Source organism: Dama dama, chromosome 11 (assembly GCF_033118175.1).
Source record: "Dama dama isolate Ldn47 chromosome 11, ASM3311817v1, whole genome shotgun sequence".
NCBI classification, from domain to species: Eukaryota; Metazoa; Chordata; class Mammalia; order Artiodactyla; family Cervidae; genus Dama; species Dama dama.
In genome coordinates, this window is record NC_083691.1 from 88379696 (window position 1) to 88396669 (window position 16974).

Genomic DNA, 16974 nt, shown 5'->3' on the forward strand with positions numbered 1-16974 from the left:
TCCCAAATAAGTTCAGTGAGGACTTTGTGTCCTGCATGGTTATCGGTACTGTATTGCTTTGCTCACTGCAGTTTCCCTCTTTCTCTTTTTATAGGACCGCAGCTGAATGCCCAGCTAGAAGGTTGGCTTTCACAAGTACAGTCTACAAAAAGACCTGCTAGAGCCATTATTGCACCGTAAGTTTTAAGGGTCTTTACCCAGAATCTTTCATGTGTTGATTATTAATAAAGGATGAATATCTATGGATTGAATTAAAAATTAAAAATCAAATGCTGTGTTGAAACGAAGATGTTATAGTCACTAAATTTCGTGATTGCTGTGGCTTTCACTTTAACTCAAGGATAAAGGAATTGACTATTTTCTCAGATGCAGAAGTTTCAAATTTTATTTTTGGTAATAAAACTGACTTTTAAAACAGTTAAACGTTAGTTGAAACAGTTTAAACATTAGGTAAGCTTGGTGATTGCAATAGTATTTGGTACAAATGATCTACTTTAATCACATAATTTTAAACTTACAAATAAAAGTGTATTAAACATAATGTGGTGCAATATGGAATAGCAGCCAGGATTTTAGAGGATGGGTAGATTTTTTTTAAATGAAGGCAGTCTATTGCCTATTAGAAGGCAATCTATTGTCTGTGTTAGAGGACTTTTTGAGAATTACAAGCTAACAAACACAGTTAACTGTTTGTATGGTATAAATTCAGTTAATTTTGATTTGGTAAATGTTGGAGTTTCTGCTGTTTCTCTCACAGCAGCATCTTTTATGTGGCTTCTCAAGTTCAGGTTGGTAACTTGATAAATAATAAATAGTGAAAATAATAATAGTAACCACTTATTAAACACTATGAGAATTAACAAGTAAATACACATACAGAACTTACATTAATGTTAGGCACATAATAAGTATTACATAAATGTTACGTATTTTATGTGCCAAACATTTAGTTAAATGAGATCTAACTTGATCTCATTTAAAAGATTCAGAAGTTGACTACACTACTTACCAACTGTGTGACATACAAGTTATTTAATCTCTTGTGCCTTTGTCTTATTGGTAAAGTTAGAATCATGATATTACCTTCATATAGTTTTTCTAACGATTAAATGAGCTAATCTTTATAAAACTTTTAGCACAGTGACTTGCTATTACTCATTTTGTCATTCAGCAGATGTTTATCAGGCTAAATGCTAGATGCTCTTCTTTGTGCTGCTCTTTGAATAAATTGAAATCACTACTCATAGTGCTTGCCTTTTAGTATTTGGGGAATGCAGACAGTAAATAATAATTCTGTGTCAAGTGCTGTTGGGCGCTAAGAAGAATAAAGCAGATCAGAGGACTGAGAGTGACTGCATGGGTTGGGAGTTGCTAGTTTATATAGAATAATAAGAAAAACTCTCCCTGTTAAGTAGCAGTTGAGCCTAAATGATGTGAGAGAGGAGTTATGCAGATACCCAGGAAAGAGTTTAGGTTGAGAAGCAGCAAGGACAGAGGCTCTGGGACAGAATATGCTTAGTGTGTTTGAGGAAAAGCAAGGCCAGTGTAGCTGGAGAGGCATATGTGTGGGGAAGAGTAGTGGCTGAGATCGGCAGTGGGGGTTTGATTGTGAGGAGGCTTCGTGGGAGATCATAAAAGCTTTGGTTTTCATTCCAAGTTATATGGCAAGTAAGGAGAAGCTTTGAGCAGAAAAGTAATACCATCTGACTTAGGTTTGCAGAGGATTACTCTTGCTGTGGTCTGGACTTTTTGTTTTGTGGAGGAAAGGAATCTGTTTAGGAGGCTTATTACTCTAGTACAAAAAGAGATGACATAATGGCTTTGGCTGGGAGCTAGTGGTGGAGGTGGTGAGAAGCAGTATATTCTGGGTATTTTTGAAGGTAAGGCCAATAAAATAGAAGAAAAAGTCATGGATGACTTAAGTTTTGGCTTGTGAAATTGAAAGGATGTGGAATTGTGTTTGTATTAATTAAAGGAAAAAACAAGGGTGGAGGTGGGGAGTGGAATTTTAAGTGTTTGTATAGAATCTATCATTTTATTCTCCCTGTGTTAATGTTGAGATGCCTGCTAGGTATCCAGGTGGGGATTTCAAATGGGCAGCTAAATGTGTGAATCTGGAGTACAGGGAAGAAGGGCTAGGCTGTGTTGGTATATCACACTTAATACAGTTAAGTGTGTTACTTATTGCACTTAAAGTCTAATTGGACTTTAGTTGCCTAGGGAGTAAAATAGGAGAAGTTCAAAGACTAAGCCCTTAGGCAAGCCAACTTTATTTAGAGGTCAGGATGAAGATGAATATTTGCAAAGGAGATTTTGAAGGAGGACCAGGGAAGAAGGAGGAAAACCAAGAGTGAGTGATGTTTCTGGGAGGTAAAAGGATGAAAATGTGTCAGGGAGGAGAAGATGATCAGGTGTGTCAAATTCTGCCAGTAGGTCAAATAAGATGCAGACTGATAATTGATAATTGGATACTGTGGAGATGGCTGGTTATTTTAGTAAGAACAATTTCTGTGGAGTGTTAGGAATGAAAGCACAGTTGGAGTGGGTTCAAGAAAGAATCAAGGAGGGAAATGAAGACAGTGAATATAGACAGTTTTTTTGGGAGAAATTTTGCTATAAATCAAGGAAATTGGGCAATGGGAATATGGTGTCAGTTTAAAGTGAGAATTATTAAAGTGTTTATAATGTTGATGACATAGTCCAGTAGAGAAAAATTGATGGAAGGATAAGTTGGGAAGTTTGTATAAATGAGATCCTTGGTTGGGTGAGAAACGATGGATTGGTAATCATCTTTTTATATAGTATCTCATAATATATGTCCTATTGTCATTCCCATTTCTATGCTGATATTTGACTATTATGGTATACTAACTTCCTAGATAAAACCTGTTCTAAATGTGGGAACTGAACTGAGTCAACATAAAATTAGAGGTTAGTTATTCATGAAAAACTAGCTATGCTTGTTTCCTTCTTGTAGTTAGTTTTAAGTTGAAATCTTTGGAAGTGGCCTGGAAAATGAGATATATGGGCCTGAGTTACAAATACTTTGATTTGTAAAAGATTTCTAAGTTACCTGAGGTTTCAAAATGAAGGTTGAAAATAGTTTTGGCTTTGGTGTGCATGTTTCTGCCACATGGTGACTTTGTAGTTAATGCTTATATATAAATAATTTCTACTTTGTTAGTATATGAAAACTTTAAATATAGTTAAGTTCATCTTATTATATGGTTTCCAGAGGTAACCTTTCCAGAGTTACCTTTTTTTTTTCAAGGTAGAAAAGCAATAATAAATATTTTATTGTTAAATAGGCACAAAGGGCTTTTCAGGTGGCTCAATTGCAAAGAATCTGCCTGCCAATGCAGGAGACACAGGAGACTTGGGTTTGATCCCTGGGTTGGGAAGATCCCCTGAAGGAGTAAATGGCAACCTGCTTCAGTATTCTTGCTGAAAAAATCTCACTGATAGAAGAGCGTGGCTGTGGCTAAAGTCTATGGGGTCAGAGTCGGACATGACACAGGCACAAAAAGGTCTTTGTAAGAACATACTTATATAGTAGTTAGACAACTTAAAATTTTAAGATTTCTGTATTTATTTAAAATAAAAAACATATTTTTAAAATTTTAGAAATTCTAGCTCTCTGGGACCACCTTTTCTTAGACTGTGCCTTTATAAGAATAAATCATACAAGGGGAACCTTAAAAAAACAAACCCAGAACCTAAGTAGCACACTTTCAAAAATGCTGTAACGTTTGGTCCTTTTTATATTGATGTAGATTAAATAGAATAATGTCATTTATTATTGACATTATTAGAAGAATTAATATTGACATGTAAACTAACTGTTGATCAGTCTTAAAGAATTCTAATCTATATGACATATAAGCAGGCACATTTGGGAGAGGGATTCAAAAGAATTTGACTAAAAAATATCCTTATCCTTTGATTGAAACAGAACTACAGGTTACTTAAGGCACAGGAGACAGTATGTGGCCCAGGGATATATATTGAAATGATCTCATGAACTAGGAGTTCCAAAAGCCTTCCTGCCATGACTGCCAGATACTTTGATGCCAGAATTGTTTATCTTGCAGTATTCTTGAATAACTCAGCAACCCTTAAAATGGAGCTGTACAGGTATGCATCACTTAAGAAACCTCTTACTGAATATAAAAATAAAAGCCGATGATTGTGGAAGGGGCTTAATTTACATGATGAAACTGTATTTTGCTGTAAAGCATAGACCCTGCCTCCAGTGCAGGAGACATAAGAGACTCGGGTTCAATCCCTGAGTCGGAAAGATCCCCTGGAAGAGGGCATGGCAACCCACTCCAGTATTCTCTCCTGAGGAATCCCATGGACAGAGAGCCTGGTGGGCTACAGTCCATAGGGTTGCAAAGAGTCTGGCACTACTGAAGTGACTTAGCACGCATGCACAGACAGTGGCTATTGAAGGCTCCCACCAGACATTTACAATAGAGTTGATTTTTTTTTTTAATTTTTTGGCTACACAACATGGCATATTCTACATTGATAGCATAGAGTCTTACCCACTAGACCACCAGAAAAGTCTGTTAGAGTTTGATTTCTTAGTGGCTAATCTAGTAGGAATAGTATGGAATAAAGGATACTTTTACTTTTCATTCTGTACCTTTTTTCATTGTTTGACTTTTTCTTTTTTCTTTTTTTTTTTTTTTTTACTGTGGACATGTATTACCTTTAGTGTAAAAACCAGTTTGAAAAATTTGAAAGCCAAGAAACATTTATATAGAAGACCAGGTTGTATATAGTGAAGCATACCTATATAGCGCTCTACCAGTGTATATCATGAGACAGTGAATCTTAATAAATTATCTAGTTAATTTAATTTCCTAGAGATATGCAGTCCTTGGTAATATTAAGTGGCAGACTATTCATGGCAGTATCTCAAATCATATATACTCTAGCAGTAAAAGAAACTTAATATGCAACATTGTGGTTAGTTTATTCTTACTTGACTTTTTAGCTCTTAAATATTTGTGAAGTTCCAATTATAAAAATAAAATATCCTGAATAGTGGCTGTTTTACCTGGATATTTTTTGGGTATAACAATCTACTGATATTTTTTATTGAAGCAGGAATCTTTAGGGCCATGGAGCCATGCCTATGAAAGAAAAGAATACAAAGTTAGGTGCAGCAGAATAAAATTGAGAGGGCAGTATGGGGGTTGCTGCTTCTGTGAACTGTTTGGGGCTAGTTGTCCCTCAGCTTGATCCTGTATGCTCACCGGTGTTGGTTTTTTTTGTTTTGTTTTTTCAAATTTTTGTTGGCGTGTAGTTAATTTACAATGTTGTGCTAGTTTCGGGTGCACAGTAAAGTGAATCAGTTATGTATATACATATTCACTCTTTTTTATTAAAGATTCTTTTCCCATGAAGGTCATTATAGAGTATTGTGTAGAGTTCCCTGTGCCCTGCAACAGGTTGTTATTAGCTGTCTCTTTTATATATAGTAGTGTGTATGTTCACAGGGGTTTTTAACTTTAGATTCTAGGTTTGTAGATCATAACTTAAGGTTGCAAACTTTTCTTAAATCTCTTAAAAAGGAGGTCTCATTTTATCTGGTCCAGTCTTCTCATTTCATCTAGTGCGGTCTTTATTTTGCATTTTTTGCTGCTGTTCAGTAGAACTAGGACTACTAGATTCTGACTTTGTTGAAGTCAAATAAGTGTTCTTTTATGATTCCCTATATCCTCTTTGAATATTTGTAGATTTGAATATTCTATCCTCTCATAGAATACTTGTAGACTCTTGGCATTCATGGTTGATACAAGTGAAAGTCCATGTAGTGATTGGTAATTTTCCTGATGTAGGGATTTAAGTTATATCACACTGCAAGGTTGCTGTATGGAAAACTGTCACTTAACCAGTGAATGATCATGGACAGTGATGTTGCATCCTCATTTAATAGCAGCTCTGTAAGGGGCACAAATTCTGGTAGGTTAGGAACTGGACTCGCTGATATAAAGGGTCTACTATGTAGGCGTAAAGGGAGAAACAGAAGTACTCTGCATTAAAAGAAGAATCAGTTTTTAGAGGCAGAGCTTTAGCCTAATGACAGATGGTAGATATTAGAGTATGATTCTGTATTTGTTTTCATGAGAGGTTGCATTAAGAATCAGAGTGACCTGTAACTGCTAGCAGGATGTCTTTGTATTAAGGATTTTAAAAACTTTAAAAAGACTGACTTGGACACACTTTTATGATGCATAGTCAAATATCTGTAGAGTGTAAATTTTCATTACTCTTCTGGCTGTCATGCACAAAAGAAAATAGTCATTCCCTTAGCAAAGTCTTCTTTATTGTGTGTGTGATCTCTTAATGGAACCTCTTTCTACATACATGTAGAATTAGATTCTATTAGCAAGAGAAGGGTATAGGGACAGAGAATCACTGGTGAGAATTGATGATAATTACTATGACTTTATTCTTTACCATATATCTGGGCCAGGATAAAGGAAAGTAATAGATGTTCTCTTCTTTGACTGTGATCTTAGTCCTTTCATATAAGTAGAGTTCCTTACTATGGGGGATAAGAGGGATGGTATACTGCATGATTTAAAAAAAAAAAGATACACTGCAATGTGTTCTTTATCCAGGTTAAGACTCCTCTTTCTTTGCCACTATTTTGTCTTTCAGTTCAAGCATAATTTCAAGCCTTCAGCTTCAGAAAGGACTAAAACCGTGAATTCTGAGTTCTTATTATGAAACAAGTTTACCTTAGTTAATCATGTTATCAAAGCTATGATCTTTCCCTGTAGTCTTAAAGGATATATGATTCTGGAAATATTCTTCAGTTGTTAGGACATTTACTTTTCTGACTCCATGGACTCTTCCCCTTTTTCCTTCAAATATGTAAAGGTCTCTTTTGGTGGTTAAGAATGGGTTCTGGCGCTCTACTGCCTGGCTTTGAATTCTGGAGTACCACTTACTATCTGTATGACCTTGAGCAAGTTTCTTAACCTTTCTGCTTTAGTTTCTTCACCTATAGAAAGAGAAGAATAGTAACTCCTATCTCAGAGAGTGTTAGGATTAAAAGAAATGCTTTGACATAGAAGATTGCCTGACATGTGGTAAGCACTTAGTAGATGTTAGTTATCACCGTTAATCATAACTGTCCTCTTTTTCCTCCTCCTACTTGGTCCCTAAGACATGTCAGTTTTTCTTTTTAGACTCTAGTGCATTGATTTCTCATTTCCCACTGACACTGACACCATTCTAGACCATGACATTACTACCTCAAACCACAGTTTCCAAGAGAGCTTCATGTAACACTTCTGTCCCTAATGTCCTTTGTGGTTGTGTTTTTCAGTACATGATAACAGTTTCACATGGTCACTTCCCTGCTCAAGAGCATACATCAGTTTTTCAGAAACTTGTTTTATTAAGTCCAGACTTTGAGTCTCATTCTGTCTTAGTACTACTCTCTTATTGCATTCAGGCCAATTTCATGTTTTCTCATTTACATCATACATTCGGACATTTGCTCATGTTTTGCCTTCAGCCTTTATTCCCTTCCTGCATGCCCTTACACATCTTCTCTTACTATTTCTGTCCTACCTGTTCTTCAAGAATCTAGTGTTTCTAAGAAGTCTGGCATTTAAAAACCCACACACTTAAAGCGAATTAACATATGACAAAGGAGGCAAGATTATACAATGGAGTAAAGACAGCCTTTTTAATAAATGGTGCTGGGGAAACTGGACAGCTACATGTAAAACAAGTGAAACCATTCTTTAACTCTGTACATAAAAATAAGCTCAAAATGGATTAAAGGCCTAAATGTGAGACCAGACACTATAAAACTCCTAGAGGAAAACATAGGCAGAATACTCTCTGACATAAATTGCAGCAATCTCTCTTTCAATCTATCTCCCACAATAATGGAAATAAAAGAAAGAAATAAACAAATGGGACCTATTTAAATTCAAAAGCTTTTGCACTGCAAAGGAGACCATAAACAGTACGAAAAGACAGCCCACAGAATGGGAGAAAATATTTGCAAATGATTTGACTGACAAAGGGATTAGTCTCCAAAATCTACAAGTAGCTTATGCACCTCAATATCATCAAAACACACAGCCTAATCAAAAAAAGGGCAGAAGACCTAAATAGACATTTCTCCAAAGAAGACATACAGATGGCCAAGAGGTACATGAAAAGATGTTCAGTTGGGAGAAGGGATAGTTAGGGAGTTTGGGATTAATATCTACACACTGCTATATTTACAATGGATAGCCAACAAGGACCTACTGTATAGCACATGCGACTCTGCTCAGTGTTATGTGGCAGCTTGGATAGGAGGGGAGTTTGGGGAAGAATGGATTCATGTATATGTATGGCTGAGTCATTTTCCTATGCATCTGAAACATCGCAACATTGTTAATCGGCTATGTTGTTTAATCGCTGAGTTGTGATAAAAAGTTAAAATACATATATTTTAAAAAAAGAACTAAGCTTGAGTAGTAACAGCATTGGTAAAACTGGGAGAGACTCAGAAAGACAGGTTGATTTAGAGATTGGAGCATAGATTGGGGTTCAGGGCCTTTAAATTTACGAAGAGCAGGTAGTAACTTAAGGTCTGAAAAGCAGATCTAAGAAGAAAAGACCAGTTTAAGATATAAGAATTGAGAGGTGGAGGAATGTTAAGTGAGTGACAACTAAGAGCAAAGCAGTGTTGAAAATCTGAATGTCATTCACGTTTGAGACAGACCAGGACAGGTCCGGATGGATCAGATGAATTTTAAGGTCCACATGGCAGGGCAAGACAGTGTATTTCTGAATTGATTGGAAGGAACCAGTAGTGTTAAGATGAGGAACAGGTGTTAAGAATCTGAAGCAGTTGGTATTGGTGTCTTGGGCATTGAAAGATGGGGGTTATAATTGGATGAAATAGAGCCCCTGGTTAGTCTAGAGTATCAAGATTAGTACAGGATGACAGCAAAACTGAGTTTGCTGAGCCGCAGGACAATTTATATTACCTTCTGGCTAAGATTAGAACTGGGTTGTGAGAATATTGGTATATGGAGGCAGCTTGATAGGCTCCCTTGACAGAGATGTGAGAATGGAGTGACCACCATTAATCTGATTAGTAAAGCCTTCAGTGATTACAGCGTGCTTAGCATGTGTCCCATGTTACTTTAGTCCTAATTAAGCAAGCACATTGCCATCTTGTATGACTGTGATTGACTTATGTGACTTTCTGTGTTTAGTTAAGATGAGTACCATTTTTAAAATAGCTCTATTGGAGTATGATTAACATTCAGCTGCATATAAAGTGTATAGTTTTATATATAAGTTTGAAATGTGTATATACCTGTGAAATCATTACCACAATTAAGACAGTGAACATACTCCTCATCTTCAGAAGTTTCCTTGTGCCTTCTTTACCTCTCTGCCCTTCTCCCCACCCTCCTACATCCACTGATTTCCTTTCTGTCACTGTAGTTTTTATTTTTTAGAATTATTTATTTTTATTTTTTAATTTCAGTATAGTTGATTTACAGTATTGTGTCAGTCTCTGCTCTACAGCAGAGTGACTCAGTTTTACACACACATATATGTGTATATTTTTTCAAAATTAAACATTTTTAATTATAGAATTATTTAAATGGAATCATATAGTATGAAGCTTTTGTCTGTCTTCTCTCACTCAGCATATTTATTTTTCTTTATTTTGCCATTCCTTTTTTAAAGCATAATTATTTTGAGTGTGTCAATAGTTTGTTCCTTTTTATTGCTGAAAAGTTACTTTGTTGTATGGATATTTTTAAATTTGTTTATCAGTTCACCTTTTGAGGGATGGTTGACTGCTTCTGTTTTTGGCTATTGCAAATAAAAATGGGGTGCATATTGGAGTATAAATCTTTGTGTGCACATAATGCTTTTTTTTTTTTTTTTTTTTTTAGGAGTGGAATAGCTGGCAGGAGTTATATGGCAGAAGTATGCTTAGCTGTTTTTGGTTTTTTTTTTTTTTAAAGAAATTGCCAAACCATTTTTTCCAGAGTAGTTGTACCATTTTGCATTTCCACAAGTACAGACTGAGTTTCACTTCTGCATCCTTGCCTCACTTGGTATGGTCACTCATTTTATTTTAGCTTATTCTAGTGGGTGTATAGTGGTAGCTCATTGTTTTAATTTGCCTCTCCTTAATGACTAACTGATGTAGAGCCTTCTCTTGTATGCTCTTTTGACATCCCATGTGTTCTTTTTGAAATTATCTGTTCAGATATTTTTCTACTTAAAAATTTTAAAAAAATCATAATAAAATATACGTAACATAAAATTTACCTTTGTAACGATTTTTAACCATTTGTATAGTAGTTTTAAGTGCATTCACATTATTGTGCAACCAGTCTTCAGAATTCTTTTTGTCTTGTAAAATAGTTACCTGTGTCTTTTTAAAGCATTAGGTTGTTTTGAAATTTCTTTGTATACCAGATACAAATCTTTTATCAGATATTTGCTTTTTCCTTATATATTTAGATATAAATCCATTATCAGATTTATGCTTTACAAATATTTTCTCCCAGTCTGTGTTTTGTCTTTTCAGTTTACTGTGCATCTTGAAATTGGCCATGATGGGAATGATTTATTCCACATTAATAGGCAGATTGCTACAAATCAGGACTTTATTTTTTGTTGATTATATGTCTATACTCAAGAAAAGAAATGGGGAAAGGTTAATAATGCAGGTTAAACTTTAAATTATGTTATGTCTATAAGCTTTACAATTGTGACTAGCACAAAGAAATGAGGAAGGAAATATGCTTTCCAGTATTTGAAAAACTACTGTCTAATAAACAAAGACATTTTTCAAGTTGTTGAATGAGTGAAATTCAGACATATGTCTTCATTGTTTCACTCTTGTCATTTGCAGTCATTATTTGGCTAATGATTAAAGAGGTCAGCTAAAATCAGGGAAAGCATTCTGGGACAGTCAATTGCCTGTGCGGAATTTGCAGTAAAGGATATTACATATTTTTTCATTGCTTGTAAATTGTGTGATATATATCTTTTTATTTCAATAAAATTTATAATAAGCTTCTGTACATATGTATACATTTTTTTTTCCCTGTAAGGCCATTTGTTAAACATTTACTGGCCACACACTAGAAGCATTAAAGGAAATATTTCTAGACTCACATAACTTGAGTCAAGAAAGAAAATTGAAGTTCTGAAACGAAGTCATTGTATGGGTGATCAGAGAACCAATGTAAAGCTAAGACCAGAGGGTGAGAAGGGTAGAATGCGTAATAGTGAGAGAAAATGAAAGGGCATAATACATAAAAGGCCGGGTCAGTTCTCTTACCTCTACATATGCAGAGGGACATGAGCTGTGTCTTAGAGGGTATTTGTTTTGCTCTGATTTGACTTGCTTTTGATCTTACTGTTTTTGTGTATGTAATAGTCTGTTGATGGTATTGAACAGGAATGTTAAAAACTCATGTATTATTATTAGTGTGACATTGCGTGTTAAGTCGCTTCAGTTGTGTCCAACTTCTTGTGACCTTGTGGACTATAGCCTGCCAGGCTCCTCCCTCCCTGGGATTCCCCAGGCAAGAATACTGGAGTGGGTTGCAGTGCCCTTCTCCAGGGGGTCCCAGCCCACGCATTGGACCTGAGTCTCTCTCGTCTCCTGCGTTAGCAGTCGGACTCTTTACCACTGACCCCACCTGGGAAGCCCCTTAGTGTTACATTAGCAACTTCAAGTAAGCCTAGAAAATTTCAAATCTAATTCTCCTTCAGATCAGAAAAAAAAAAATTACAAAATACTTTTTAACATTTAAAATTGGAACACAGAACAATGATGTGTTCCCTGTGCTATTCTAGAAGTTGCATCATTCCCTACATTGCTTTTTAATCTATACACATAATTCTGTTATGTTTACCATAATTACTATATTTCTTTCAGAAGTTATTTTTCTCCCAGAATGATTTGCTTTTGAATCTGATCATTAAGTTAAACATTTTTTTGTTTTGTAGCCATGCAGGGTATACGTACTGTGGGTCTTGTGCTGCTCATGCTTACAAACAAGTGGATCCATCTATTACGTAAGTAATATAGCTAGATTCCATTTTGATTAGGTGATTGGAGATTATATCATACTTGCTTTGTCACTGAAGTAATTTGTTTTACATATTATATATTTGATTTCATTAAGAATTTGACTTTATCAATTTGATTATAACATATAGGTTATAAAAAGCTTTAATACTGTTTTTCATTATCTGAACATTTGGGTTTTACCTTCCCTTTGATGGTAAAATATTTAGTTCTGGAAATGTTAGATGGTTAATATACTATTGTGATTTTGTAAGAAATATATATTTGGTCATTTAGATGATCAAAATATATTTCACATATGTATTTAGTCTTCTTCTATAGTTCTCCAAACCGTTGGACTTTCCTAAGTGGTGACATTGACAAAAAAGGTTTCTTGTATGTTAATGAAGTGACTTTTGGACCCCACCTAAGAATGGGGACTGGTTGCCAGAGTATTCAACCTGTGTTTAGAAGGTTGGAATTTTCATTCCCACTTCCTGACCTCCTCTGGGGAGGGGAGAGAGCCTGGAGGTTGAATCAATCACTATCTTGATTAAAACCCCCAAAGGTCAGGCTTTGGAGAGCTTCTGGCTTGGTGAACATGTGGAGATTTAGGGAGAATGACCTGCCTGGAGAGGGCATGGAAATTCCTGGCTCTTTCCCCTTACCTTGCCCTTTGCATCTCTTCCATCTGGCTGTTACTGAGTTACATCTTTCTATCATAAACCAATGATCTAGTAAGTGAAATGTTTTTCTGAGTTTTGTAAGCTGCTCTAGCAAATAAATTGAACCCAAGGAGGGGGTCATGGGAACCTTTGACTTGTTATCAGTCTGTCAGAAGTACAGGTAATAACCTGGACTTACGATTGGCATCTGAATTGAAATTCAGGGAGGTGGTTGTTGGAATCGCTAATCTGTAAAGCCTTAGTGACAGCCTGGGCTCGCGACTGGCATCTGAGGTAGGGGATGGCTGTGGGGACATTCTTGTAGGACTGAACCCTTAACCTGTGGAATCTGATGTTGTCTCAAGGTAGATACTGTCAGAACTGAGTGTGCCCCTCTCCTGCCCCCATGAATGCACTCAGTGGAAGTGGGTCCAGGAACATTACCAGTTAAATAGTTTGCTTTTTAAAATTTTCTTTGAAAACCTGAACACTTTTTAAAGAAAAACCCAAAGCCCTTTGTTCTGTTTTAATCACTTTATAATTGAAAATTTTTTATTGTACTTGTTAAATTCTGGTTAATGAATGAGGAATAATTTCTCATTGACAGGAAAAGGTACTTGAATTATTTTAGAATCTGACAGTGAATTTAATATGGTGTTTGAAGTATACTATCTCATAATAATTTAATGACAGCTCTGAAATTAGCTTAAAAAAATCTTCCTGGCAAATTGAAACTGAGTCATATAGTACTCTATAAAATGAAAAACTTGTGAACTTTAAAAAGCTTAGTATACCACTCTCTAAAATAAGAAACTTGTGAAATTTCAAAAATTTCTGCTGGAAACTTTTAATTCTGTCAGATGTTGATTGATTGATTAGACCTGTACTAGCATAGATGAAGTATAATAATTTGTGGTGAGGTGTAGAAGTAACTCACAGTAGCCATGAGTTTAAGAAGAGAATCTTGCCCTCAGTCTACTTCTTTGCCTTTGAGTAGTTTGTTCAAATTATTTAAAAAGCTGCTCTCTTTGGTTTTTATGTAGTATGTTTGTCCTGCACATTTTATCAGGCCTTTATTGAAAGTTATTTTTAGTAAATTTTTAATAATAAATAGACTATAATATTGCCAGGTGATTTGAGGAGCGTCTTTAACAGATATTTCATAATACATATTTAATGTATAATTTTAACTTGTTTCATGAATAAGAGTGAAGTAGAAATTAGATTGTAAAGCTTTTTAGAAACATCCTTTATTTGACCCTGGTCTGTGAACCATTTATAATCAAGGCGAGTTCATATAACAGCTTTTTCCAAAACCTTTTCTGTTTGGCAGAATTTTTTTGATGATGTACCCTGGAATTTATTTGACCTAGGAGTACATAGAGAGTGTATATTGATATAAGTGGAAATTGTGTGTTAAATAAGTTGACAGACAGTAAGAATGGAAGGGGAAAAAATGGTAAAAGGGAAAGAGAGTCAAGGACTGAGAAGGTGATGATAAAGGCGATCAGTAAAAAGAAAGACAAGTGATGGATGATGTGAGTGATCACCTTATTCTTGTAGTTAGTATATTGGAATTGAATTCTGAATAAATAAATTTGAAGGTCTGAGTGTTATAATCATTGACAGTTACAGTTGTATTCTCTTGAAAGTGGCCCTCCCTGAGATTTGCAATGTCTTCAGAGCCCTTTGAGAAAATAGAGAACACATGCTTTTGGGAATAATAAGTATAGAGAAAAAATAACAGTCCAAGAGAGAAGGTTGAACTTGATACCACTAGCTTCGATTCTTACTTTCCCATTCTCTACATGTCAACCAGGATCATCTTTTGTGTGTAGGATTTGAAGGCATGGTTTTTAGATATCTTACATGACGTTTAGAAAATAACTTGTTCATTGAGTTAGGCAGGTCTTTCAAATGTTGACATTTCATCATACACTGTAAAAAAAAAAAATCACATTTGTTAATATCACCATCAATTTCTAGAAATATTTTTAATTATTGGGAAGCTGTCAGTCTCACAGTGATATAAGTTTTGCAAAAGTCCTAACTTTCACCTAAAAGTTTTAGTTTTATCATTGGCAACAAATAAGTCAAATGTTTTCTATGAAGTGTCAGGCTCATTTTGTTTGTTTTCTAGAAAATTTCTGCCAGTTAGCTAAGTTGGAATAACCACAAAACTAAAAATTGTGTTCCATGGGGAAAGTGTTTACTTCAGCTCATAACTCAAAAGCACACAAATGCTCTTTCCTTGAGACATGCTTCTGTATGTTGTAGAGGTGCTGTGTGCATTTATCACCACAAGTTGAATGCATTTTGTCATACAGCATATTTTAATAAAACTGTATTCAGAGTTCAGCGTTTAATGAAATTAAATGAAACAGGCTTTAAAAAAAACAGCATGGGTGAAGGTGAAGAATACATAACTACTAGTACCTTTTGATTCCATTATCTTTATTGTAGCCCGCAGTTTACACAGTCCCACTTTTGTACCACAAGTGCAAATATTAACACATTGCAAAGGCAGATAACTTCTTTGTATTATTATGAAGATAGTTGTGATTTTGTGAACTCTTTGAAAGGGTATTGAGGAATCCACAGTTCACACTTTGAGAACTGCTATAATTCAAGGTGATTGGATTTATATTGTGGATAAGGTATTGGAGACAGCATCTCTGGGGAGATGATCTTTAAGCCAGCAAAAACACCAGCCATGTGAAAAAGCTTTGAAATAGGCAAAGGTATCCTTGTCATCAGGGCACTGCAAAGAAGACCAGTGTGCATAAAGTACTGTGATCTAAGTGGGGGAGAATCACACTGAAGGGACCAGTTCATTTGAGACTTTAGAACCTGTTTTAAGGATTTGGGGTTTTATCCTCTGACCATGAAAAACCTTTGAAAGACGTTTTAAGCAGGAGAGTGATATGATCTGATTCATGTTTTAGAAAGAGTACTCTGGCTGTTTAAGGAATTTTTAAAATGATGCATTAAGTTCTTTCCCGTATTTATAGTTGCAAAGTCTTTTCCTATTAGTAAAACTTTTAAAAACTGAAACTCAGAATGTTACTTAGATAGTGATTTTGATTAGTATCTTTCAGAAAACCTTGCAGGACAGAAAAAGAGAGCCAAAAGGAATCTTCTTTGGGGCCACATGACATTTTATTCTTCAGTTAAAATATCTCCACTTACTATGAAAAATTAAAAAAATTACTTGCGTTCCATTATATAGTATAAATAGTTGACTATGAGAACAGGCACTTAGGTAACTCATGTGTTGAGTGCACAGACTACTCTACTCTCTTGGTAACTCCACAAATGTTGATTCTCTGGAGGTGTTATTATATGTAAACTACATTATTTCTGAAAGAATGCCTACTGATTTTTTCCTATTTTTTTCCTATTAAATATTTCTTTTATATGTATGGTAACAGTGATTGATTATATGCAGATATTTTAAAAGTAACCCCTTTACAACAAAGCACTATGTAATTAATTAGAGGGAGAGAAAGTGGCGTTACTTCCAATGCCTGTATTATCCATTTCTCTCCAAAATATGTGTATGGCTTAGGTGTTTATGGGCCTAGCGATCTAGGGGGGAAGAAAGAGAAAAGATGTTGTTTTTTACTTATGCTACTAATTGTCTTTTAGCATATAGGTAATACAGAAATTCAGTCTGAGGTTAGTGCTCATTGAGTGTGTACTTTGTTTTTCCTTCTTTTCAACAATAACTAGCCTTTTTTGGTTTGTTTTTTGGTATATCACTTTTAAGGGTTTTGTATTGATGGGACTTAAATCTCTTTTTTCTCCTGGTATCTCTCTTAACTAAATGTAGAACTTCACTACTTTTGGGTGAGTTTCAATCCTTGGGGTACCCAGCTGGATAATTCAGACTGATGGGAGCTCTTTTCCGCCCTAGGCTTTATCTTTTCATCTCGGTTGGGTCTGATGGAAACCCAAGCAAGGTGAATAGCCACGTATTAGATTAGAGGAAGCAGTTAGGCTTTCTGACCTCAGGTCTTTATTTCTGAAATAATACTCAAATTTTAGTCTCTGTCAGAAGAACCTTGTTACACTTACCTATGAAATATATTTGTGCCTCAATTGATATTATAAAAGTCATTTCATGTTTTAATTATCCTGAATTTCCAGGAGTGCTCTGATTTTAAGTATTCTAGTCCTCTTTTCTTAGAAATACATTCCTCAATCATAAACATGCTTTTCTTTTCT

General features: G+C 35.2%; 1 protein-coding gene across 4 annotated transcripts in view; it reads left to right on the forward strand.

Moving 5' to 3' along the window:
* The window catches only part of MEMO1 (mediator of cell motility 1), a 116297-nt gene that overhangs the window by 50524 nt on the left and 48799 nt on the right, over nt 1–16974 (forward strand). For 2 of the 4 annotated variants that reach the window (XM_061155655.1, XM_061155654.1), the window contains exon 2: nt 95–176. In XM_061155655.1, the coding sequence (XP_061011638.1) occupies nt 95–176 (82 nt within the window). Of the gene's footprint in view, nt 1–94; nt 177–12021; nt 12091–16974 lie in introns of those variants that run through there. The other 2 variants (XM_061155653.1, XM_061155656.1) reach the window with 2 other exon arrangements.